This window comes from Diorhabda sublineata, chromosome 7, assembly GCF_026230105.1.
Source record: "Diorhabda sublineata isolate icDioSubl1.1 chromosome 7, icDioSubl1.1, whole genome shotgun sequence".
NCBI lineage: Eukaryota > Metazoa > Arthropoda > Insecta > Coleoptera > Chrysomelidae > Diorhabda > Diorhabda sublineata.
In genome coordinates this window covers 33,265,830-33,286,178 of record NC_079480.1, presented here as the reverse complement: position 1 = coordinate 33,286,178, position 20,349 = coordinate 33,265,830, and the positions used below count along the sequence as shown (strand labels likewise).

General features: G+C 31.2%; 2 protein-coding genes across 2 annotated transcripts; one reads left to right on the top strand and one right to left on the bottom strand.

The window, feature by feature from the left end:
• The first annotated feature begins 6,182 nt into the window (after window positions 1-6,182).
• LOC130446812 (protein Skeletor, isoforms B/C) lies at window positions 6,183-19,209 on the top strand. Its single transcript, XM_056783283.1, has 9 exons — window positions 6,183-6,473; window positions 13,966-14,185; window positions 14,278-14,625; window positions 14,685-14,859; window positions 15,612-15,854; window positions 16,072-16,207; window positions 17,223-17,513; window positions 17,569-17,823; window positions 18,785-19,209. The coding sequence occupies exons 1-9, from the start codon at window positions 6,425-6,427 to the stop codon at window positions 19,102-19,104; spliced, it is 2,037 nt and encodes a 678-aa protein (XP_056639261.1). The 5' UTR covers window positions 6,183-6,424; the 3' UTR covers window positions 19,105-19,209.
• Window positions 9,222-12,626, bottom strand: LOC130446814 (cell division cycle-associated protein 7-like). The gene is made up of 5 exons (XM_056783288.1): window positions 12,260-12,626; window positions 11,412-12,162; window positions 10,924-11,223; window positions 10,196-10,383; window positions 9,222-9,459 (listed from the first exon to the last, which is right to left on the bottom strand). The coding sequence occupies exons 1-5, from the start codon at window positions 12,312-12,314 to the stop codon at window positions 9,290-9,292; spliced, it is 1,464 nt and encodes a 487-aa protein (XP_056639266.1). The 5' UTR covers window positions 12,315-12,626; the 3' UTR covers window positions 9,222-9,289.
• Window positions 19,210-20,349: the final 1,140 nt, after the last annotated feature.

The window sequence follows — 20,349 nt, the reverse complement described above, 5'->3', positions numbered from 1 at the left end:
GGTCGTAGGCTTCTAGTCCATTACGCCGTTTCGAAAAAATATTCTCACATTTGTGGACAAGATGTTTTATTGATTGTTTTTGTTTTTATGGTTGTTAGATTAGGTTATGTTAAGTTGTTATGTTGGGTAATGTTAGGTTTGTTACATGTTTTATAACTTGTTAAATTATAGTCAGGAATTTTTGAATACTATTTTATTAAGGAAACATATATCATTTACAAGATGCAAGATAAGCGCAGGAGTGCCACTGACGTTTCTACTTGACGTCCGTTCTGCTGCCACCTAGTGGTCATGTGTAGTTGATATAGGAGACCATACACTATCCATCTAATGCTATCTTATGTAACAAGGTTGTTATGTTGGGTTATATTAGGTTAAGTTGGGTTGTGTTAAGTTGTTATGTTGGGTTACGTTAGGTTAAGTTGGATTATGTAAGGTTAGGTTAGGTTACGTTGGGTTATGATTGGTTATGTTAGATGATGTTAGGTTATGTTGGATTATGTTATGGGTTCGAAACAAAAACTGATATAGAATTAATTTTTCTGCAGACTATAATAAAACCGTTTAAAAACATGTTCATTGTGATGTTTTTTTAAACATTCCAACTTTCCAATGAAAACTGGTGAGTAATTTTTATAAAATGTGGGTATATTAGTATTGTAAAGTTTGCACTTTTTTAAAATTAGATTTGTTATAAAAAGAATTTGAAAATACAAAATATAACAATTATAGGTTCGAAACAAAAACCGATACTTTAATTATATTTAATGCGTAGTAGTAGATTTTCAGTTTTTTTAATACAGGGGACCAATATAATTTTTTAAAATAGTTCTAAATAGGTCATTATGTTATCAGAAACATGGTCAGGTAGTGTATTCATTTCAAAACGTATACATACATTTTCTAGTGGGAGAATCATTTTTCAAAAATTTTTCTTTTACATAGCCATATTAATATTAATTACTTATATAGGATGTCCCGAAAGTACTCCTAATCTTCACGTATTAATAAGAATATAGAGAAGGTGATTGTTTGTATAAAAATAAGATGGATTTTTAGCTGTATTTATGTTTCCTCAGAATCTATAGTTTCGAAAGGAAAAATTTAAGATTAAGAAATGTTTCAAAGAAAAAAGATATTTTTTATTTTACAATATTATAGTTAGCTGATACAAGGGAAATTGGAGTTCAGTTATTTCCTTAGTTATCACTGAAATGTTTCCATTTTTGTATGTGTGTAATGAAAATGTTCGTTTTTTTCCATGATGATGATGTTTATATTGTACCTATTGTCAAGAAATAATTGGAACGAAATTATTAAATAAATGAAATTATTGAAATTTGTCTTGTTCTATTTTTCATGGAAATTTCCTTTCGGCGAGCATGGGAGCGATGATTTTTTCATAAATGAAATCATATTATAACAAATAATGTTCAGAAGATGCCAGATTTGAAGACTAGGACGAAGATTCGTATTATGCTTTTGCAATACCAACTTTGCTTTGCTGCTTTCACACCCTTAACGGTTTATTTGTGAAAATTTTGCATTTGAAGTTCACCAAATAAAAAACAAGTCCAACAGATTGAGATATGGAATTTTCTGTAGTGATTTCCATCTACGTATCTATTTAACCGAGTAACGAATGGGTTTTGGAAAATGGAAAGGCGCAACTTTATCTTGAAATTAAAAGTATTTACTCGGGACATAAATTAGCAAATTGCGTTACTTATTTTATTTAAAAAAACTCCAAAACTTATATTTGGTTGATTTTTAGCACTAGCAACGCCATCTGTGTACAGAAAGTCGTACTGAGCTTATTTCAATATTAATTTCTGCCTTTCCGTATTTCTCGGTTCTTGCCTTTTTTACAAACTACTTATAAAACTGAAAGGAAGATGGCGTCTGCTATTTTCACACCAATTCATTTTTTCATTAAGACCATAGTTGTGTAAGAATGAAAAAACATATTTTTATTAAAAAATTTGTCCATCATCACGGAAATATAAATGAAAACTTCTAAAAAATTGAATTACATACTCTTCGAATAGTGGATGATGGTCGAATGCCATTAGCGCCATCTCTTATTGAATAGCTGGACTTTATAAATTCTGAGTAATAATTTCAGTAGAAAACATTGTTTTTTGAGTGCTCAGTTCTCTTTGTATCCAATAGAAAATAATATTGATATCCAGGGTGTGCCAATTTTGCTAAACATTTTTTTATTAGATGTCATTTATGTCCATACTTTGAAATTATCTCGAACGAGCGAATGAGTTTTTTTTAGTTCTTTGAGAGGTGTGTACAAATTTATATGGAAATCGTAGGTAAATAAAAGAACCCTCTGTAACTTATTGTAAGTTAGAGAAAAATAATTAACTTAAGTGACTTTCTTAATAAGATACAAAATCATCGTAGTGGATTAAATAGTAATTATTTGTTATTTTATATACAAAGTGAGCCCAAAATCGAAATTCTCATTATATTTCTTCTTTCAAATGTACCACACCGTAATGTATAAGAAATTTGCTAAAATTAATTGTAAACCGTAATTATTACCATTTCTTCCAAAAATGTGATCAATCGGTATAAAGGGGCTCCCATCTTACAAAATAATATGAGTTTGATTTGTAAAGGAGTTGTAACAATCTGTATAGTTCGAAATAATTTCTATCTATCTATCATCTATATTATGCTAAAAATAAGTAACTAGATATAAAAAAGTTTTACACATAAATTGGTAAAATTCATCTGATATCATTTAGAATGGTTCAATTATTATTCAAAGATCGTCTATTTGGTTTGATTGATTATTTTGGGGAAGTTCTGTAGATAAGTTTAGATTGTAGCCGTAATTGATGTTTAAATGGCTATGAAAATGATTTTTTTTTAAAATCTCAAATACAGAGACACCCTACTCCAATGTTTCTACAAAAAAATGTGTTGTAAGAATGGAATGGCAAAACTACTAGGAAACATGTAAATGATTGGTATTTTTCTTATATTATATTGTATTATTTATTAACTTATCCCGATTGTAAAATACAAAGAGTTGAGAAAGACCCTTTATATCATAATTGATAAAAGTAATTTCAGAATTAAAATATTCGATTACTTCTTTTCTTCAATATCTTCAAAGTTCTGTTTTCTTACAAACTTATATTTATACTTATCCAAAATATTATTAAAATTACACAAATTATTATTATCGTAAATAGTCCAATAGATATTGGATTATAAATATGGCTTTGCGGATTATAAATTTCATGAATTAGTTTTATATTTCTAGCAATTTTATTTATTTCATATAATTTTTCAAAATCTATTTTAGTTAAATTTGGAGATTTATAAACTTTACCAAATAATTCTAATTCTCCTTTTGTATCATTATTCATTTCTTCTACCATTATAATATTTCCTTCTGAATTATTTTCTGTTACATTCAATTTATCTCTTTCTTTTTCTGCAAATAATTTACCAAGATCTAGTTCAAATTGTTCATTTATTTCTTTACAATGATTTTTAATTCCGATTCTTTCATTTTTATGAATTTTTGAATTTTTAGTGTTAGTTTCTATGAAATTTTCAAAATATGTTAACGGATCATTAGGAGTAAAATTTATTTCTTCTATTTTTGATTCTTTTTCCGAGGCTCTTGTCGAAAATTTACGGTTTGATCGTTATTCTCTTCTAATTCAAATAAATTTTGAAAATCAATTATTCCTTATGAACTAATAACAAACAAGTATCAAATCATAATACATAATAAACATTTACAATTCATCAATTAATTAATCCCAACAATGAATTAACAAAATTTATTATAATGGTATTTACAAAAACTTCTATTTATAGATATTGAAATAAATGCTGATTAAGTAATTATGAAACATAATCTTTTTACGTTTTAATTTTTAAATTCGTCTAGATATTTCTAGATGTAACTTCTGTTAATTTTTTTGAAAAAATTACGGTCTCTAACTTGTAAAAAAAAACAAAGCGCTAACAAGCACCATCACCGGGAACCGTGGTAACCATGATCGACTCGAAATATATAGCTCCCTCTACCCTATAAAGGGTTTCACATTTCCCAAATATACGTTTAATAAAAAAAGTCTTTTATTTTAGGAACTGATTTCATATTTCATTCCCGAAAAAAAAAATTGGGTAATTATACACTTTCGCGGTCACCTGGTTTTTTGGTTAGGTTAGGTTAGGTTAGGTTGGCTCTAGAAAATCGAAAAATGGATGGATTTTAATGATCTTGGTCTCAAAATGTTCCATTTTACGGCGGATTTATATAAAAAATTAGTAGAAATAGCTGGAATGAAAATTTCTCATAGTTTTACTGTTTTAAATCGTAAAAAAAACGGTTTTGCAAAAAAATGGTAATTATACACTTTCGCGGTCACCTGGTTTTTTGGTTAGGTTAGGTTAGGTTAGGTTGGCTGTAGAAAATCGAAAAATGGATGGATTTTAATGATCTCGGTCTCAAAATGTTCCATTTTACGGCGGATTTATAAAAAAAATTAGTAGAAATAGCTGGAATGAAAATTTCTCATAGTTTTACTGTTTTAAATCGTAAAAAAAACGGTTCTGCAAAATAATCATTTACAAAAAATTATGGTAATTATACACTTTCACGGTCACCTGGTTTTTTGGTTAGGTTAGGTTAGGTTAGGTTGGCTGTAGAAAATCGAAAAATGGATGGATTTTAATGATATTGGTCTCAAAATGTTCCATTTTACGGCGGATTTATAAAAAAAATTAGTAGAAATAGCCGGAATGAAAATTTCTCATAGTTTTACTGTTTTAAATCGTAAAAAAAAACGGTTCCTTGGTCTCAAAATGTGCAAAAATGTTGCAAAATAATCCTTTACAAAAAATTATCTCATTATCAGATAAAGTTCTTATATTTTTTTTTGTATTCTACATAAATTAATAAACAATTTAAAAAAAAATCCAAAAAGAATGATTTTTTCAGTTTTTATAGCTTAAAATGAAATCGATGAAAAACAATCAATTTTCGTGAATAGTTTCGTACTATATTCTTCAATGTTAATAGTTTTTGGACCATTAAAAATCGAAAAATAGATAAATTTTATAATTTTGGTCTCAAAATGTTCCATTTTACGACGAATTTATGAAAAATACGGGGGTAGTGGCTGAATTTGCGGTTTTTAATAGTTTTAAACCTTAAATAGTAGAAAAACTTTTTTTTTTCAAAATATTCATTTTTTTATGTAAGTTGCGAAAAAAAATATACGAACTTGATTCCACGACGTCAGAAACAGTTACGAAGGATTATATGTAGAAAGTCATTTTTTTTGCATTTAAAGTCAAGAAACTGTAAAAAATATTTATTTTTTTTAATTTTCGTATTTTTTTTATAAATCCGCCGTAAAATGGGACATTTTGAGACCAAGATCATTAAAATCCATCCATTTTTCGATTTTCTAGAGCCAACCTAACCTAACCTAACCTAACCAAAAAACCAGGTGACCGCGAAAGTGTATAATTACCATAATTTTTTGTAAAGGATTATTTTGCAAAACCGTTTTTTTACGATTTAAAACAATAAAACTATGAGAAATTTTCATTCCAGCTATTTCTACTAATTTTTTTTATAAATCCGCCGTAAAATGGAACATTTTGAGACCAATATCATTAAAATCCATCCATTTTTCGATTTTCTAGAGCCAAAAAACCAGGTGACCGTGAAAGTGTATAATTACCAAAAATTGAAGCATATTCTGTTTTTGGCACTAAAAATGGTATCAAAACAACAACGCAACCTGGAATCCAGAAGATAACTGCGTGCGGGTGCAAGTAACAAGGTGCGAAGCGGTTGCTGTTTAACAGTGTATTAGCGCAATTTCTTCAGGCTTTAATAGTTAAAAACATACAAATACATTACACACATTTTCCTCCGTATGATTTAAATTAGTACGTACGAAATTTATAGCAATTTTGTTACATTACTTAAATGTGAAATTTTATTATTGCAAATAATAATTTTTACCTGCCAGTGAAAGACATACACTTAATTCCATATATGAAAATGTATACGCCCCTCCCCCAATCGCCAATATTCGCCTAAAAATCAAGATTATTCCAATCTGCTGTACAACATATAATACAGCGGCACCGAGAACATCTTTACTAAACATGCCGTACCATTTATTAGTATGTGTGGTTCATTTGGAATATGTACCTCGAGAATACTAATGACAACGGCTGAACGGTCGACAATCTCTTTGACTAAACGTCGAAGGTATTCAACCTTGGCGTAAGTAGAAACTACAAAGACTCATTTAGAAAGTTCTTGTCTTAGTAAACGTGCAACAAATGTTGAACTACATTATAGATACGAACTGTGATTATAGAATAAAAAACAAATTAAAAAAATGAAAATATTGGATTTAAGATGAAAATTATGTGGAAAGTTTTATTGGTGTTTTCTTTTATCATTCATGGTAAGTACCGTTTGTATGTGTGACTAATAGAATTTTGAAGAATTAAAATTTGGTTATATTTCATGAATATACTGATAAATAAAATAATAATAATAAATTAGTAAACATTGAACATGTATATCTCGTTTCCATATAATATGATAAAATGAAAATTGTTTGTATATTTTTTATTCTATTTTCATTCCATGAAAGTTTATCATAACAAGAGGCGGTTGATCTGGGATCATAACCCAGACATATTAAAATAATAAAATTTGATAAATCGATGTTTTGACTGTTCAAAAACGGTTTTGTTTGAACTGATGTGCAAGATCTCGTTCGTTCTAATGTAACGACAGCGACCTATCCAGTTATTCCGAAAACACAGGCGACCATTTGCCACTAGGTGATTTGTGCGCGAACGACTTTTATCAGATTTGGCTCGTCTTATTAGAAGAACCATACAGACGATTGTTTAGTTTCGGGTTCATATACAAAGATCCATTATTCATAGGCTGACACGATCTTATAATAGAACGTGTCCAGGGAAACTAGAATCCTCACTTAGTTTTAAGGATTGTAAATTGAAAATGGTTCTAATTAATAATCAGTCTATAGGCAACAAAACGGACGAGTTGTAATTGTTTTTGGAAAAGTTAGGGTTCCCGCATATAGTTGCTATTACTGTACACTGGCTACATGAAAATGAACCAAAAGTCGAAGCGAGTTAATCGGTATACTGCTGTGGGTCAAAAGTCATAGAAAACGTTCGCGATTTAGTCCCGTGTTTTGACCAAGAAAAATGTTTAAAGTATCTGTTAACAACTCAAATAGTACTCTTAAGACAACACGTCCACAATTAAAAATGTCATAGTTTCTGATGACAATGACAGATGTGACATATTCACATCGGAGTTGTTATATGTCAATACTTAAATAGCAACCCTCGTATAATGTTTCACCAATTCTTATCGTAACAATTATTTTATTTGATATAAATACTTTAGTTTTTTCATAAACTAACAGTGGTGCCAATAATCTAGTATTAGTGTAACTCAATTTTTAAAATTGCTGCAATCAACTGTAACGTTTAAAATAAACAAGGTTTAAAGAACAAGTAAGATTTTTCAATTTTAAACTATAGTTAAATAATCCAAAACGACCCTTTTTCACATCGGCGGTTCGTCATGAATTACTTATTTATTATTATGAACTCTAACCTCATTAAGTTGTCTTGCTACAAATTGTTAGGTTTAGTCTCTCTGTAAGTTTTATAGATTCAACATCAATCCCTTTAAGGTATCATTTTCAATTATTTATTATTAATATGACTATAATGAACCATAAATATATTTATCTAATTATAATTAAAACTAATCCTGGGTTCATTCATTTTGATATTAGTCTAGTACGTCAGTCACTGTTAGTGTAATCACTTGTAACTTTAAATTATCTATTAAATCCTCAGTTTGTTGAATAAATTGTTTTTAAAAAGCAAGTTGGTGAATTGAGTCATTTCATTCTATCGACGTCAAGTCAAGAAATGCTTAACGCTTTCGCCATTTTATACGTGAGACCTAATCAACAATTTTTCATACGACATTGTAATTTTGATTTTGTTAAACTGTGAATCGTATGCATCAACTATACTTACTCGTTGTGTAAGCTTTATTCTTATAAGTGTTGAGTTAAAAGTAGTACCTGATTCAACTTTGCTTGTCTTTCAACAATTCTTTGTAGCGAAAAAAATGTAGTTTGAATAATTATGAACTAAGGTATCTAATTTCAGAAATCAGTAGAGGCAGCGAATATGAACAGCCTACAGACGGCCAATCTGTAAATCCGTCACTGTATACAGAGTTCTGCCAAATATTGATATTTTTTATGTTTGTGGACCTTTTATTAATAAATAAATAGCTAAACTGGTGAAATAATTAGCCAATTATTAGTAAGCAAGGCGTTGTTGATTTTTGCATTGTTAATAACTATAATAAAGTTTATTATTCTGAATTCGATAAAAAACTTTGAACTACGTGGGATTCTGCAGGATCTCGCTGTTACGAAGTCAATCCAGCCAAAATCCTACGCGATTGCAAACTCCACTTGTACCCATGGAATTTTTAAAACTGTCGACCATAAGTTTCCAGAGGCTAGCCACAGTTTTATGGATATTGATAGTGACTTTGACGCTGTAGAAAAAGACTAAACGCAAAACATTTACACAGTTGATCAGTATAGAAAGGTGGAGAATGAAGAGAGGAAAGAAGTTAATATAAACCTATACAACAGGACAAAACGAAAATTTTTTTGTTCCGTTGAATAAGTGAAGATCTATAGGAAGCAAAAAAATTGATAATATTCCTTTTATTTCAGAGAAGAGGATTTTATGTTAAGGTCATTCGATCTGAGAGTGATTAGTAATACCTAATATTGTATATTATTTTCTTATCCCTTCTTGATTCATCATTACTTCACATAAAAAATAAATTTTCATGTATGACGGTTTTAACTCGTTTTTTGCGAAAAAATTAAAAGACAAACTGGTAATACAAAAAATGAGGATACCTGAACGGTCATTTTAAAAATAATTTTATTTTATTAACTCGATTCAAGTTTGGCTTAAATGAAAATAGAAAATACTCCATAAATATAATTTTGTTTTCAGATAATTTTGTCTCTGCTCTCTTCTATCAAATATCACAAACAATTACTAAAAATATGAAGAGAAACTAAAAATTACAGGAATGTGAATATTCTTCAAAACCAAAATACTTTTTAGAAAATTTATTATCTCTTAACTATCTTACTATGCGCAAATTAAAAGTCTACAAAAAAGTTTAATTTAAAATTAGTTTTTTTTCAAGTAAATCAATTACACTTTTGAATTTTTCTACATCAGTTGAGGGTCCAAGAAAATATTTGATCTCCATACCCATTTGAGCATATTCCAAATTGTTAGAAAAACCTAACAATTTACTGGGATCTTTCGCCTCATCAGAGTAATCCCCTAAAAACAACATATTGTCAGAATTCTCAATAAACTTGAATATTCAAACATTCGGACAAAATTTTGTTTCAATTCCTTATTTCTTTTGATATGTTTATGCTTCTAATGTTATTGATTTTAGGTCTCTTAGGTTTATGAACTAATTCCAAATTAGAAGAGACCTAAAATCAACAACATTTATAAGCATAAAAATGTTTTTTTGAAAATGGCAGTAAACTGATACATCAATGCAGATCGGTCGATAGAAATCTGCAGTTAAATCGCTTTTTGAGCACATTAGATTAGGAAAAAGAGAGGACACATAACTTTCAAAAGTTTTCAAACCACAATTTTTAAATATTTGGCATACCAATCAACTTGTCCATCAGGATCTAAAAGCGAGACTGCAGCAGATATAATTATTGCCAGTTATTCATTGCCTCTTTTTCTTGTTTATTTCACTTAGTTTTCTAATTTTCGTTTTTAAGTCACAAAATACTAAATAAAATTCGACCTTAGGAATTTGTTCAATTTACTTAGTAGTAGCCATTATGCAGTGGCACGAGACTTGCATTAAATATTAATGTATGAAATATTTTGATTTGAAATGAAATTCATGCAATTTTTGGCACGTTGTCTTCCACCTTGTCGAACTGCCTTTAAGAGAACGGCTTCAAAATTCGCAATTATATTTAGTATAAAAATTTGTTCAAAGAGTATAATAATAAATATATCATGTATCCATATTTGTTCTTACCTTCGCCCCGAAGGCTATCCAAAAAATCCTTAACTGATTTGTGGCCAGTTCTTTGAGCAATAGGAGCTAGAATTCCCGTTGGTCTTTTACCAGCCTTGCTTCTGCAGAAAGAACAGTTACAAATTTCGCGGCAAACGGGGCACCGCCAATTTGGATCTCTCAAAGCTATAGCAGCATTTTCACCATACCTACAAATTTTTTCACAACATTGTATGTCTGTGCTTAATAAATTGGAAAGCAACAACTGTAGAGTAGTTTTGGTTTTAGCATTTTTTGCCAATTTGACTGTTTCTAGTATTTGTTGGTATTTGTTTATTATTAAAATAAAAACTATTTGAACCTTTAGGAGATACCAATTCATTGAAAACTTCAAGAAAATGCCACCTTAAATGCAAGCATCTACTAATTTTTTGCACATGGTGTGATGTAAGATGATACAATAATAATCTCTACAGGGATAGAGGGAGGATGGAGGATAGAATGTTGTTTGACTGGGTAAAATACGAAATGTAAACAATTTTATTTTGAACTTTACCCATGTTTCTTGTGTATTCTGCAGTATGCCTGGGTAAACATGGGTTTAACCGTTAAACTAACTATACCCATAACATATACAACAGACAAAACATGTACACAACATCTTCCTCTACTAGTTATGCAGATCTTAAGCTAGTGCTAATTTGTGATAATACATACATTCGAATTATATGGTGTCAAAAAGAACTTACCTATTTTCTAAGCAAACACCACAAAACTGTCCTCGAACACCTACACAAAACTTATCTCTGCAAAATGTCTTTGTATCTGTTGTTTTTTGTCGGCACTGATGGCAACTAGTACCATTCGTTGAATACTGTTTTTGAGATACTTTCCAAGCTATATTTTTAATCATACTCTCAGTTACATCTTCTACATTCAAAAATGTTGTTCTTTCTGTAACTTTTGACCTTTGGTTATTTTTATTTCTCGGTTTATGTATAACTCTTTCAAGGTCTGTATACTCATAATCATCATCAGATGAATTTGTCCTGAAAAAAAATATGCGTAAATATATAATATATATATATATTATATATATATATATATATATATACATATATATATATATATATATATATATATATATATATATATATATATATATATATATATATATATATATATATATATATATATATATATATATATATATGTTCAACGTAATAAAAAACCTTACATCCTTCTTTTTTTTCTATATGAACATCCACCTTCATCTACAAGATCACTGTATGTGAATATTGGTTGTTTGTCCTGCAATCTTAAGGATTTCCTCTGTTCTACAGGAACATGTCCTTTGAATCGAAAATTTTGATCGGTGTGTCTTCTCTTTGTTTTACGTTTTTTAGTTAAATATGTTTTTTCTTGTGTCTGTTTAAATAATCCAATATTTTCTGCAGCTTCGGCAAACTCTGGATCATTAAGGAATGATGCCAAGAAAGCGTCTCTTTCCTCAATGTTTTTTTGTCTTAATTTCAAAGCTTCACAAATAGGGGAATTAGAAAAGCTTCTACTTGACTCTAAATCTGAATCGTTTTCTTGTTTTGATTGGTTTATATTCACATTAGATGATTTCTTCTTTTTGGGTGTATTGAAATTAGAGTTATCAGCAGTTGTGTTTGTTTGTTTCACTTTACCAAATAAACCAGAAGCTTTAATTTTTATTTTATTTTTGAATACTATGTTTTCCAATTCATTTTCTGATAACTCTGAGATATCTGATTCTTCATTCGATGAATGTTTTAATTTTGAAGATTCTAATGTTTCATCACCGAAATCTATAGTTTTAGACGAAATATTTATTTTTGATATTTCAGATTCCTGTTGATCATTTAGCATTGATAAATCGTCCTTATTGTAATTTATTTTAGGTATATCTTGGAATAGAATGGACGGCTGAGATTTTGTGGGACTATTTATCATGTTTGGCGCTGTAAATCAAAGCAATGATTGAAAATAAATTGTAACAAATAATATGTTACATATGACAACAGGATGATGCAAATACAATCGAAATATTACACTTACGTGCTGTTTGTAGTTGTGGTGAACTATTCTCTTTATTTTCAGATAACTCAATCATGTTTTTGCTAACCGTTTATAAACTGTAACCTCAATATTAAAAGTTCATGTTTCTAAAATTCTGGCGCGAAAATATACGTCTGTCAATTGTCTTCTAAGGCAATTTCTCATGAACTATTTATGACAATTCGTTAAATTGCATAACGAATCGATGAGATTTGAATTGCGGAGACGAAACTATAAATAAAAACGACAAATATAAGATATGAACAGTTCATTAACTGATTTAGGATAATTATTTATAATATAACTAATAACTCCAAACGATAACAAACTCTAGTTTATACAGGGTGCTCCTAAACTTGACGCAAAAAATTCGGGTGTGAGTATATGACGTGAAAATAATGTTTTGACGTAAAAAAATTATCTTATTTTATTATAGGCCTTTAAAGTTGCGAAATCAGATCTTATATTTAAGTATATTTTGTAAATTATACATTCGAACATTATGAATTTTTAATGGATGATTATGTACGACCATGTAGTCCATGCTTGACAGAATAAATAGTTATACTACTATCTCAAGGACAGAGGTTAACAATCCGTAATCCTGCACAATATAAAAATGAATTTTTCGATCCATTTTTTTATAAAAAGGTACTCTTTTTATAAAGTGTGTAACTAATTTATGGTTTAGGAGATATGTGGATTTTTAGATCGTTCGCCATAAAGAGACATTCTGAGGAAAATTATCATAAATTGTAATTTATTGAAAATACGTACAGGAGGTATTGAAACACAATCAAACATTCCTAATTGTACTGCATACTGTTGAACATCGTGTTACTTACATAAGGAAAAGGTGAAATGTAGAAGAATTTTGTTGCTTAGCTTACAACTTATCAAATTAAAAGCAAAAATAAAAATACTTTAATAAATGTTCGAAGTGGGCACCTTGCACTTCTCCACACTTCCCATAATTCACATTTTTGGGCAGTCGAAAAACCTGACGCTACAGTTCAAACAAAGAATCAACATCTATTTTGTGTTAATGTGTAGACAGGTAGTGGGTAATAATTTAGTGTGTCCATATTTTTTGATAATAACCTGTATGGTCAGCGATTTTCCACCCATGTTATGGGATATTTCTTTAAGCATTCGCAGAGACATGTAGTTCATCTACGATAGAGCCTCTCCCCACTTCTATTTACCTAGCCACCACGTGTCCCTGTATTGAATACAATGGATTCATTCTTTAGGGGGGATCTTAAAAGATAAACGCAAGAAACGAAATTATTTATAGAATAAACTTCCATTGTGACGCTATGAGGTAGAATCTTGGAAAGCTCTTCCAAGTTCAAAGAAATATCCTTCGTAAACTATCTTTAGATTGTATAGGTTGTCTCTGTAAGAGTTACGCATTGCTAACCATTGGGCAAGAGTCGCCTTAAGATAAAAGTCTAGAATTATTTATTCCGTCAAGCATGGACGTACATAATCATCCATTAAAAGTTCATAATGTTGGAATGTATAATTTAGAAAATATAAGTTCTGTTTTCGCAACCTCGAAAGACTTTGTTCTATGTCACAGTATCATTTTCATTCATCTACTTACTAGCGAATTTTTTGCATTAATTCCCAGAACACTTTGTATATTGATTACGAAAGTAGCCCTCAAGTTTTTTTATAACATACAAAAAATGTATATCTAGGATATTGTCAAGATGAAGATGGCCCCTACAAAGGAAAATATTTAGGTAAATTGAATTCCTATCATCACCAAGTCTCAGGTGATGTTTATGCTGTAAATGACTGGACCTTGTTACTGACTTCCTTTAGTTATGATGGCAATGGAGCAGATACTTTTTTTTGGGCAGGTGCTGCCAACAGACCAGGTCCCCAAGGATTTATTGTACCGGATTCTAATGGAAAGTAAGAAAAACATTATCACAATAATTACCTATTCATATAGATTTTTCAATATGCTATTTTATATGAAAAGAAATGTTTTCAATGTTTTTCAGGACCAACGTATTAGAGCGTTACTTCAACAAAGATTTCACTTTAATACTTCCGGATAAAAAAAAGATAACAGATATCAAATGGTTTGCTATCTATGATATTTGGAGCCAAAATACGTTCGGTGACATTTACATCCCCGAGGGATTTGAGCCTCCAACAGTTCAAAGAGTGGCATCGTTAATAGGGAAAGTTAATGGAATAACCACAGGATCAGTGGAGATTATAGATGCCAAAAGGATCAGACTTAATCAATTTTCTTATGACGGAAAAGCAGAAAAAGCTTACTTTTGGGTCGGGGTTGGAGCTCAACCAGTCTCCAAAGGTTTCAAAGTTCCAGATGAATATGGATAGTAAATAATAGAAACCCTTTTTGGCCAGATAACCTTAAATTATTATATTTTTTTTTCAGTTTGGATCCATTGAGAGCCTATAAAAACTTAACTATCACTCTAGAATTACCAGGGGATAAAACCATATTTGATATCGATTGGTTTAGTATTTTTGACCATGAAACAAATCAAAATTTAGCATCTATCATAATACCAGAAGCACTTAACGTACCACCATCGTTGATTAAAATAATTGTAAGTTCTCTTCTGTTATTATTCAGTTATAGAGCAAGAACCCACGACCGCCAGACCTTCCTTATTTTATAAAAGCTGAAAATTTGTCTATGTGTGTGTTTTTTTTATAGACCCCCAAGTAACATATATAAAATTTAAGTTTTATACTATAACTAAAGTATAATTAAAATTTGTTACAGTTTAGGGGTGTCTGGGGCAGGGGTAGCAACTGTCATAAGTGTCCGGCGGTGGAAGACGAGTTTTCTACAGCTATCCCGAAGAAAATAAAACAAAATTTAAGCTTTATACTTAGTGGAAACGAGCCCTATAGCCGTCGGTCGTTCTTACCTGTATAGGGGACACACATAGACAAATTTTCAGCTTTTATAAAATAAGGAAGGTCTGGCGGTCATGGGCTATTATTTATGATACTCATCAACAAAATCTATAGTTTTTTTTTGGGAATGTGGCAAGGAAACACCAAAGTGGACTAACTTTAATATATTTTCCGAGCTTTCGAATATTCATGTATTCATCATCTGGGAAATAATTTCCGGTGATTTTTGATATTATTAAAGCTTGTAAAAATTTAGATAGAAATATTTCTATCAACGTCATATTGAACTTTGAATTCTATGAGTTTAAAGGAAAATATATTGAAGTTAGTCCACTTTGGTGTTTCCTTGCCACGTTCCCAATAAAAAACTACTCATAATATAGCTGGCAAAGACTTCTTTTCAATTCATATATAATAAATTTAATATATTTCACAGCCTCACAAGAACGATCTTCCAAATTGCCTCCAATTACATAAAGATCTTCAAGTATCTTGGGAAGTTTTTGGTCCCCAGGTAACAATTCAGTTAGCAGGACAAGTTGAAGAAAACGAGTATATGGCGTTTGGCATATCTGGCTCCCCTGACAAGAGTCAAATGATTGGTGCTGATGTAGCAGTTGCATATATCGATGGATATAGAGGTTTTGCTACTGATTACAATATAACAGCTTTAACCCCAGTAAGTGAATGTTGTAAATACATTAAGACACCTAACATCTGAACTAAATGGGGGTATTTAGAAAATGAATTTTTTCTCATTAGCAACCTTTCTTTATTCGCACGTATATTAAAAACTTATTTGTTTAATAATTTCAAATAAGTTCTATTAAAACAGTTCGATAGTTAAATCCACAGTACTTCCTAATGTAATCATCCATTTTATTACTGTGTTTCAGTGTGTTAAAGTTTTGGGCCAATATAAAGGTGTATGTAAGGATGAAATGGTAGGAGGTCAAGATAATAACCAAATGAACACCGCAGTGCGAGAAAATGGAATTAATATAATTACTTTCCGAAGAGTTTTAATATCTCGTAAGTGAATTGATTTAGTAATGTAGAAATGAGAGGTTTGCTCACTTAAGCCTAAATCTAAAGTACTACAAATCACAGCAAATTGTTGAACATGAATAGAAATCGATGAAGTGAATGTGCAGGTTTGTCTAGTTGATGTTAAAAAGTGGTTAATAGTGAGAAAGAAATTTCATATGTGATGTTTTTGATTATAAGAATGAACGACAACCTATTGGGATCGCCATTGGAAGCGAGGTACTTGTATATGTTGGAATTAAGAGACAATCAAGAAAATGATTTTTGTGAGTTTGTGGTTAGTTAGTTAGTTAATCACTACAGATTGGAATCTTGCTCAAGTTCAATATATACCAAAAAAGGAAAATAAGACCGTTCCCAATAGCAGACTTGACTTTGTTTTATGGATTTACCACGGCAGATCCTCTTCCGATCTACTGAAAACACACTTTTTACACTACCACCACACCAACACTCTTAATTACACTATTTGACGTACGTTTCGATAACCAAGTAATTGTCTTCAAAGACTGAAGATAAACTGACCCTCGGTCGGGAGTAGTTGGGAACCGTCCAAACTGTTAGACATAACCTCACCGAGAGCAATGTTAACAGGACTTACTCGACAAGCAGGCGTGGCTCATGAACACTGAGGTTGCCTGCAGGCGCTAAGAAGGTCAATTTAATGAATTTTCTCTGGAGAAGTGCAAGCCTGTGGAGTCAGCTACCAAGGCACGTCTTTCCCAACATTACAAACTACAGAAGTTCAAGGTCAATATCCACAGGCATCTCCAAACGACAGGCACCACTACAGTTACTCGAATGTCATTTGGTTTACCTTTTTGTGCTTGCTTTTACGTAAAAGAAATCCAAATTATAATAAAAAACGACAAGCTATCGGAAGTTTAATAATTGTATGTAGGAAGTAGTTAGAGTCTTTGGAGATGTGATTATTAGTGACTACTAAGATCATTGTATTTAAGGTATTTGCATCATCTTTATATATTTTTACAAATTCCAGCCGATTCGGGAGATAAAGAATTCCCCGCGGAAGGATCCATGTATGTTATTTGGGGAATAGGAAAGCTAAATGAAATGAAAGAACCAGCTTTCCACGACCTATATTCAAAGACTGATATAAAAATTGAAGTAACCCCCAAAGAACCGCTAAATAACTGTTTCTCATTCACAAGGTCGAAGGTGGAATCACCGGAGCCTTGGAAGAAAGGACAGATATTTGATAAAACTATTAGAATTTTCAATTCATATATTGGACCATCTGGAGGTAAAAAAGGATATCAGGCCATAACAGGTAACACAATTCAATTACACATACACTCCTGATTAAAAATCAATTCATATTTCAGGTCATTCATCAACAGCTCTAGCATGGTACATAAACGGACTCCTGGCTCCTGAGATTTGGTTAAGACGTGGTCTTTCTTATGCATTTAAAGTATATGGAGGCAACGACCCCCACAGTCCCGAGTATTATCATCCTCTCATCATAACAGATGAACCTCATGGTGGTTTTGACAGGCTTACTGACGAAGCACAATCAAAAATCAGAGTATTAGTCGGAGTAGAATATTCCAGAAGAGGAAGACCGAGACCAACTACATGTAAATAAACTTAATTTTGGCCCGGCACTATTCTTGGTGATTCTTATGAAAAAACAACGTCCTGAGTCCTGAGAATTATTTTCGTATAAGTATGCAACTGGAATTGATCAAAGTCATTCCAATATGCCAACAGGACAAGTTTTAAGTTTTTTTTCGACGAATCGATAAACAGTCTCCATTTGTCTAGGTCACATGGCATCTTTAGCTCTGTCGTTTTGAATTGGCATTAGGGCAGAACACTACTAGGCCATCATCTTCGTTTACGTTGTTTATTTGATTCCATTCGTTTTGGTGTCAAGTTTAAGTAAGACAATGGTTTCTGCCACAACTCAATTGGGTTGAGATAGAGCAACTGTGGAGGCCAAATCATTACTTTCAATACATTCTTCCTTTTCAAATACTCCTCTCTGTACATATTAAAGGAATGTTTGGGATCGTTGCCATGCTAGTAGTTAAATTTTTTGCCGAGCAGGCGCTGCTGGACAGATCATACTACATTTTCCTTCAATATTCTTTGATAGCCTTCCTTCTTTACAATACCCTCAATTTTTATCAGGTCTTTAGTCGCTCTTCCTTCAAAACATCCCCAAACCATCACCGAGCTTCCGAAATCTTTTACGGTGGGATTACACATGGATCTAACATCCGTTCTTTCTTATTTGACCTGCGCCCAATACTCGTCTATTATACCCTCAAACTTTGATTTATGAAACTCTTTCCCACTCTTCATGGGTCCAATTTTTATGATCTTTAGCCCATTGCAACCTCTTAATTTTATGATAGTGTCTTAAGACCAGTTTCTTTCTCTTTTGAATTGGACAGATATGCTTATGGTGTTTTCTCTTTTAAATTAATTTTTTCTGCTGTTATTCACCAAAGTTAGAATTTAAGAAGAAATAGGATTCAATATATTGACATAATCATTAGCACTTGAAGAATATTGAGTTTTATTTTTTTTCAGCCGGTACACTGTGTTTATCAAAACATAAAACGAATCAAGACAGAAGACTGGACGACGATTATGAATCCTTCAAAAAATTCAATCGATCTCTAACATATTATTGTGAAAAAGGCGATCCTGGAGTTCTAGAGTTCACTCCCAATACATCTTGGCCAGATATAGTGTATTACAACTCATTTACGCAAGCAAATATGGGTTGGAAAATACACATCGTGGATAGTTTCAATCAAAGAACTTCTTCCAGTAGTTTGAAAATTGAATATCACGGATTTGTTATTATCGCCTCGCTCTTGATTAGCTTGATTACAATAAACATTTAGAAAATTGTGATTTTAATGTAAAGTTTAGTGAAATAGCAAAAACCTGCAATGTCTCCATTGTCATAAATCATTGTTTTAATAAATGTGTTAAATCACTTCATTAAATTATTGTTTTTTACCTAATTTTGTCTGTCATAGGAAACATCTGCTTAATTTTACACAAATCAGATGAATTCGTACTGATTACACTGTTTACACCACCACTCACAATTACACTGTCTGAGGCGCGTTTCGATAACCAAGTTATCGTCTTCAGAGACTGAAGGTAAAGGCGCGTCAGACAGTGTTATTGGGAATGTTGGTGTTAACAGTGTATTCAGTATGAATATCGCCAACGGTTCCAGAAATTCCAAATTAGTTACTGATGAATTTGAATATTTATTTTCCCCCTCACCGATGCAGAACCAAATCTGTTTTACGGAAATAACTCAGTTCAGTTTAATTGACAAATGACTTGAAAGTTTGAGGATAGATTTACTTGTTTTATGATCAGTGCCTACTGGTTAAATCGTCGTTCAGATTTGCGAATATATTTTTATTTCACTTTTGTGTTGACAAGTGCATTTTGGGTTAAAATACAATGAGCTGAATGAATGATCCCAGTGCACTCCTGACATAATTGGATGTTCAGTGGTGATGTAGTCTTGGATTTTGGCTCGAAAGGTTTTTCCTGATTTTGTATAGTAGTCCATCGTACCAGACCTTGTCGAATGTCTAGGCGATATCTAAAAAGGCAGTCAAACAGTATTCTTTATCTTCAAAAGATTGGTATACCTTTGAAACAACTTTAGAATCGGTTCTATTTTCTCAATCAGTAGTTTTTTAAGAAGTTTTAACATAACTGGTAATAAACTTATTGGTCTGTAAGATGTAGTATCTTCAAGGGGTTTTCCTGACGTAGGGATTAGTATAGTATAGGGCTACCTTCCACAAAATTGGAAAACTGCATTGTAGAATTGCGTTAGCCTTTATCCTGGCTGCTTTTTGCTCATTGACCTTTAGGAGTGCGGATTTGTTAGTTGCGGTCTATTTAGTTTTTTCGTTGTTTTCCACAAGTCGTAATCAGTTGCTTCTGTTGCGGTTAAATTCTTGAGGTAGTTTTAAATTTTATCACCTTTATTATTGTTGAGTAGGGTTTTCAGTTTTAAAGCTGCTTGATTCAACTTAGTTTTGTCAGCAGGACCTAATTATAAATATCCATAAAACGCAATGCAGTGCAATAATCCTGCAACCGGATATTAGACT

Excerpts from the sequence above, each read along its gene's own strand:
- LOC130446812 (XM_056783283.1), top strand. The coding sequence starts at position 6,425 with ATGAAAATTATGTGGAAAGTTTTATTGGTGTTTTCTTTTATCATTCAT. Across the intron at positions 14,626-14,684 it reads GTTCCAGATGAATATGGATA|TTTGGATCCATTGAGAGCCT; the intron begins GTAAATAATAGA and ends TTTTTTTTTCAG. Across the intron at positions 14,860-15,611 it reads CATCGTTGATTAAAATAATT|CCTCACAAGAACGATCTTCC; the intron begins GTAAGTTCTCTT and ends TATATTTCACAG.
- LOC130446814 (XM_056783288.1), bottom strand. The coding sequence starts at position 12,314 with ATGATTGAGTTATCTGAAAATAAAGAGAATAGTTCACCACAACTACAA. Across the intron at positions 12,163-12,259 it reads ACCACAACTACAAACAGCAC|CGCCAAACATGATAAATAGT; the intron begins GTAAGTGTAATA and ends TTTGATTTACAG. Across the intron at positions 9,460-10,195 it reads GGATAGCCTTCGGGGCGAAG|GGGATTACTCTGATGAGGCG; the intron begins GTAAGAACAAAT and ends TGTTGTTTTTAG.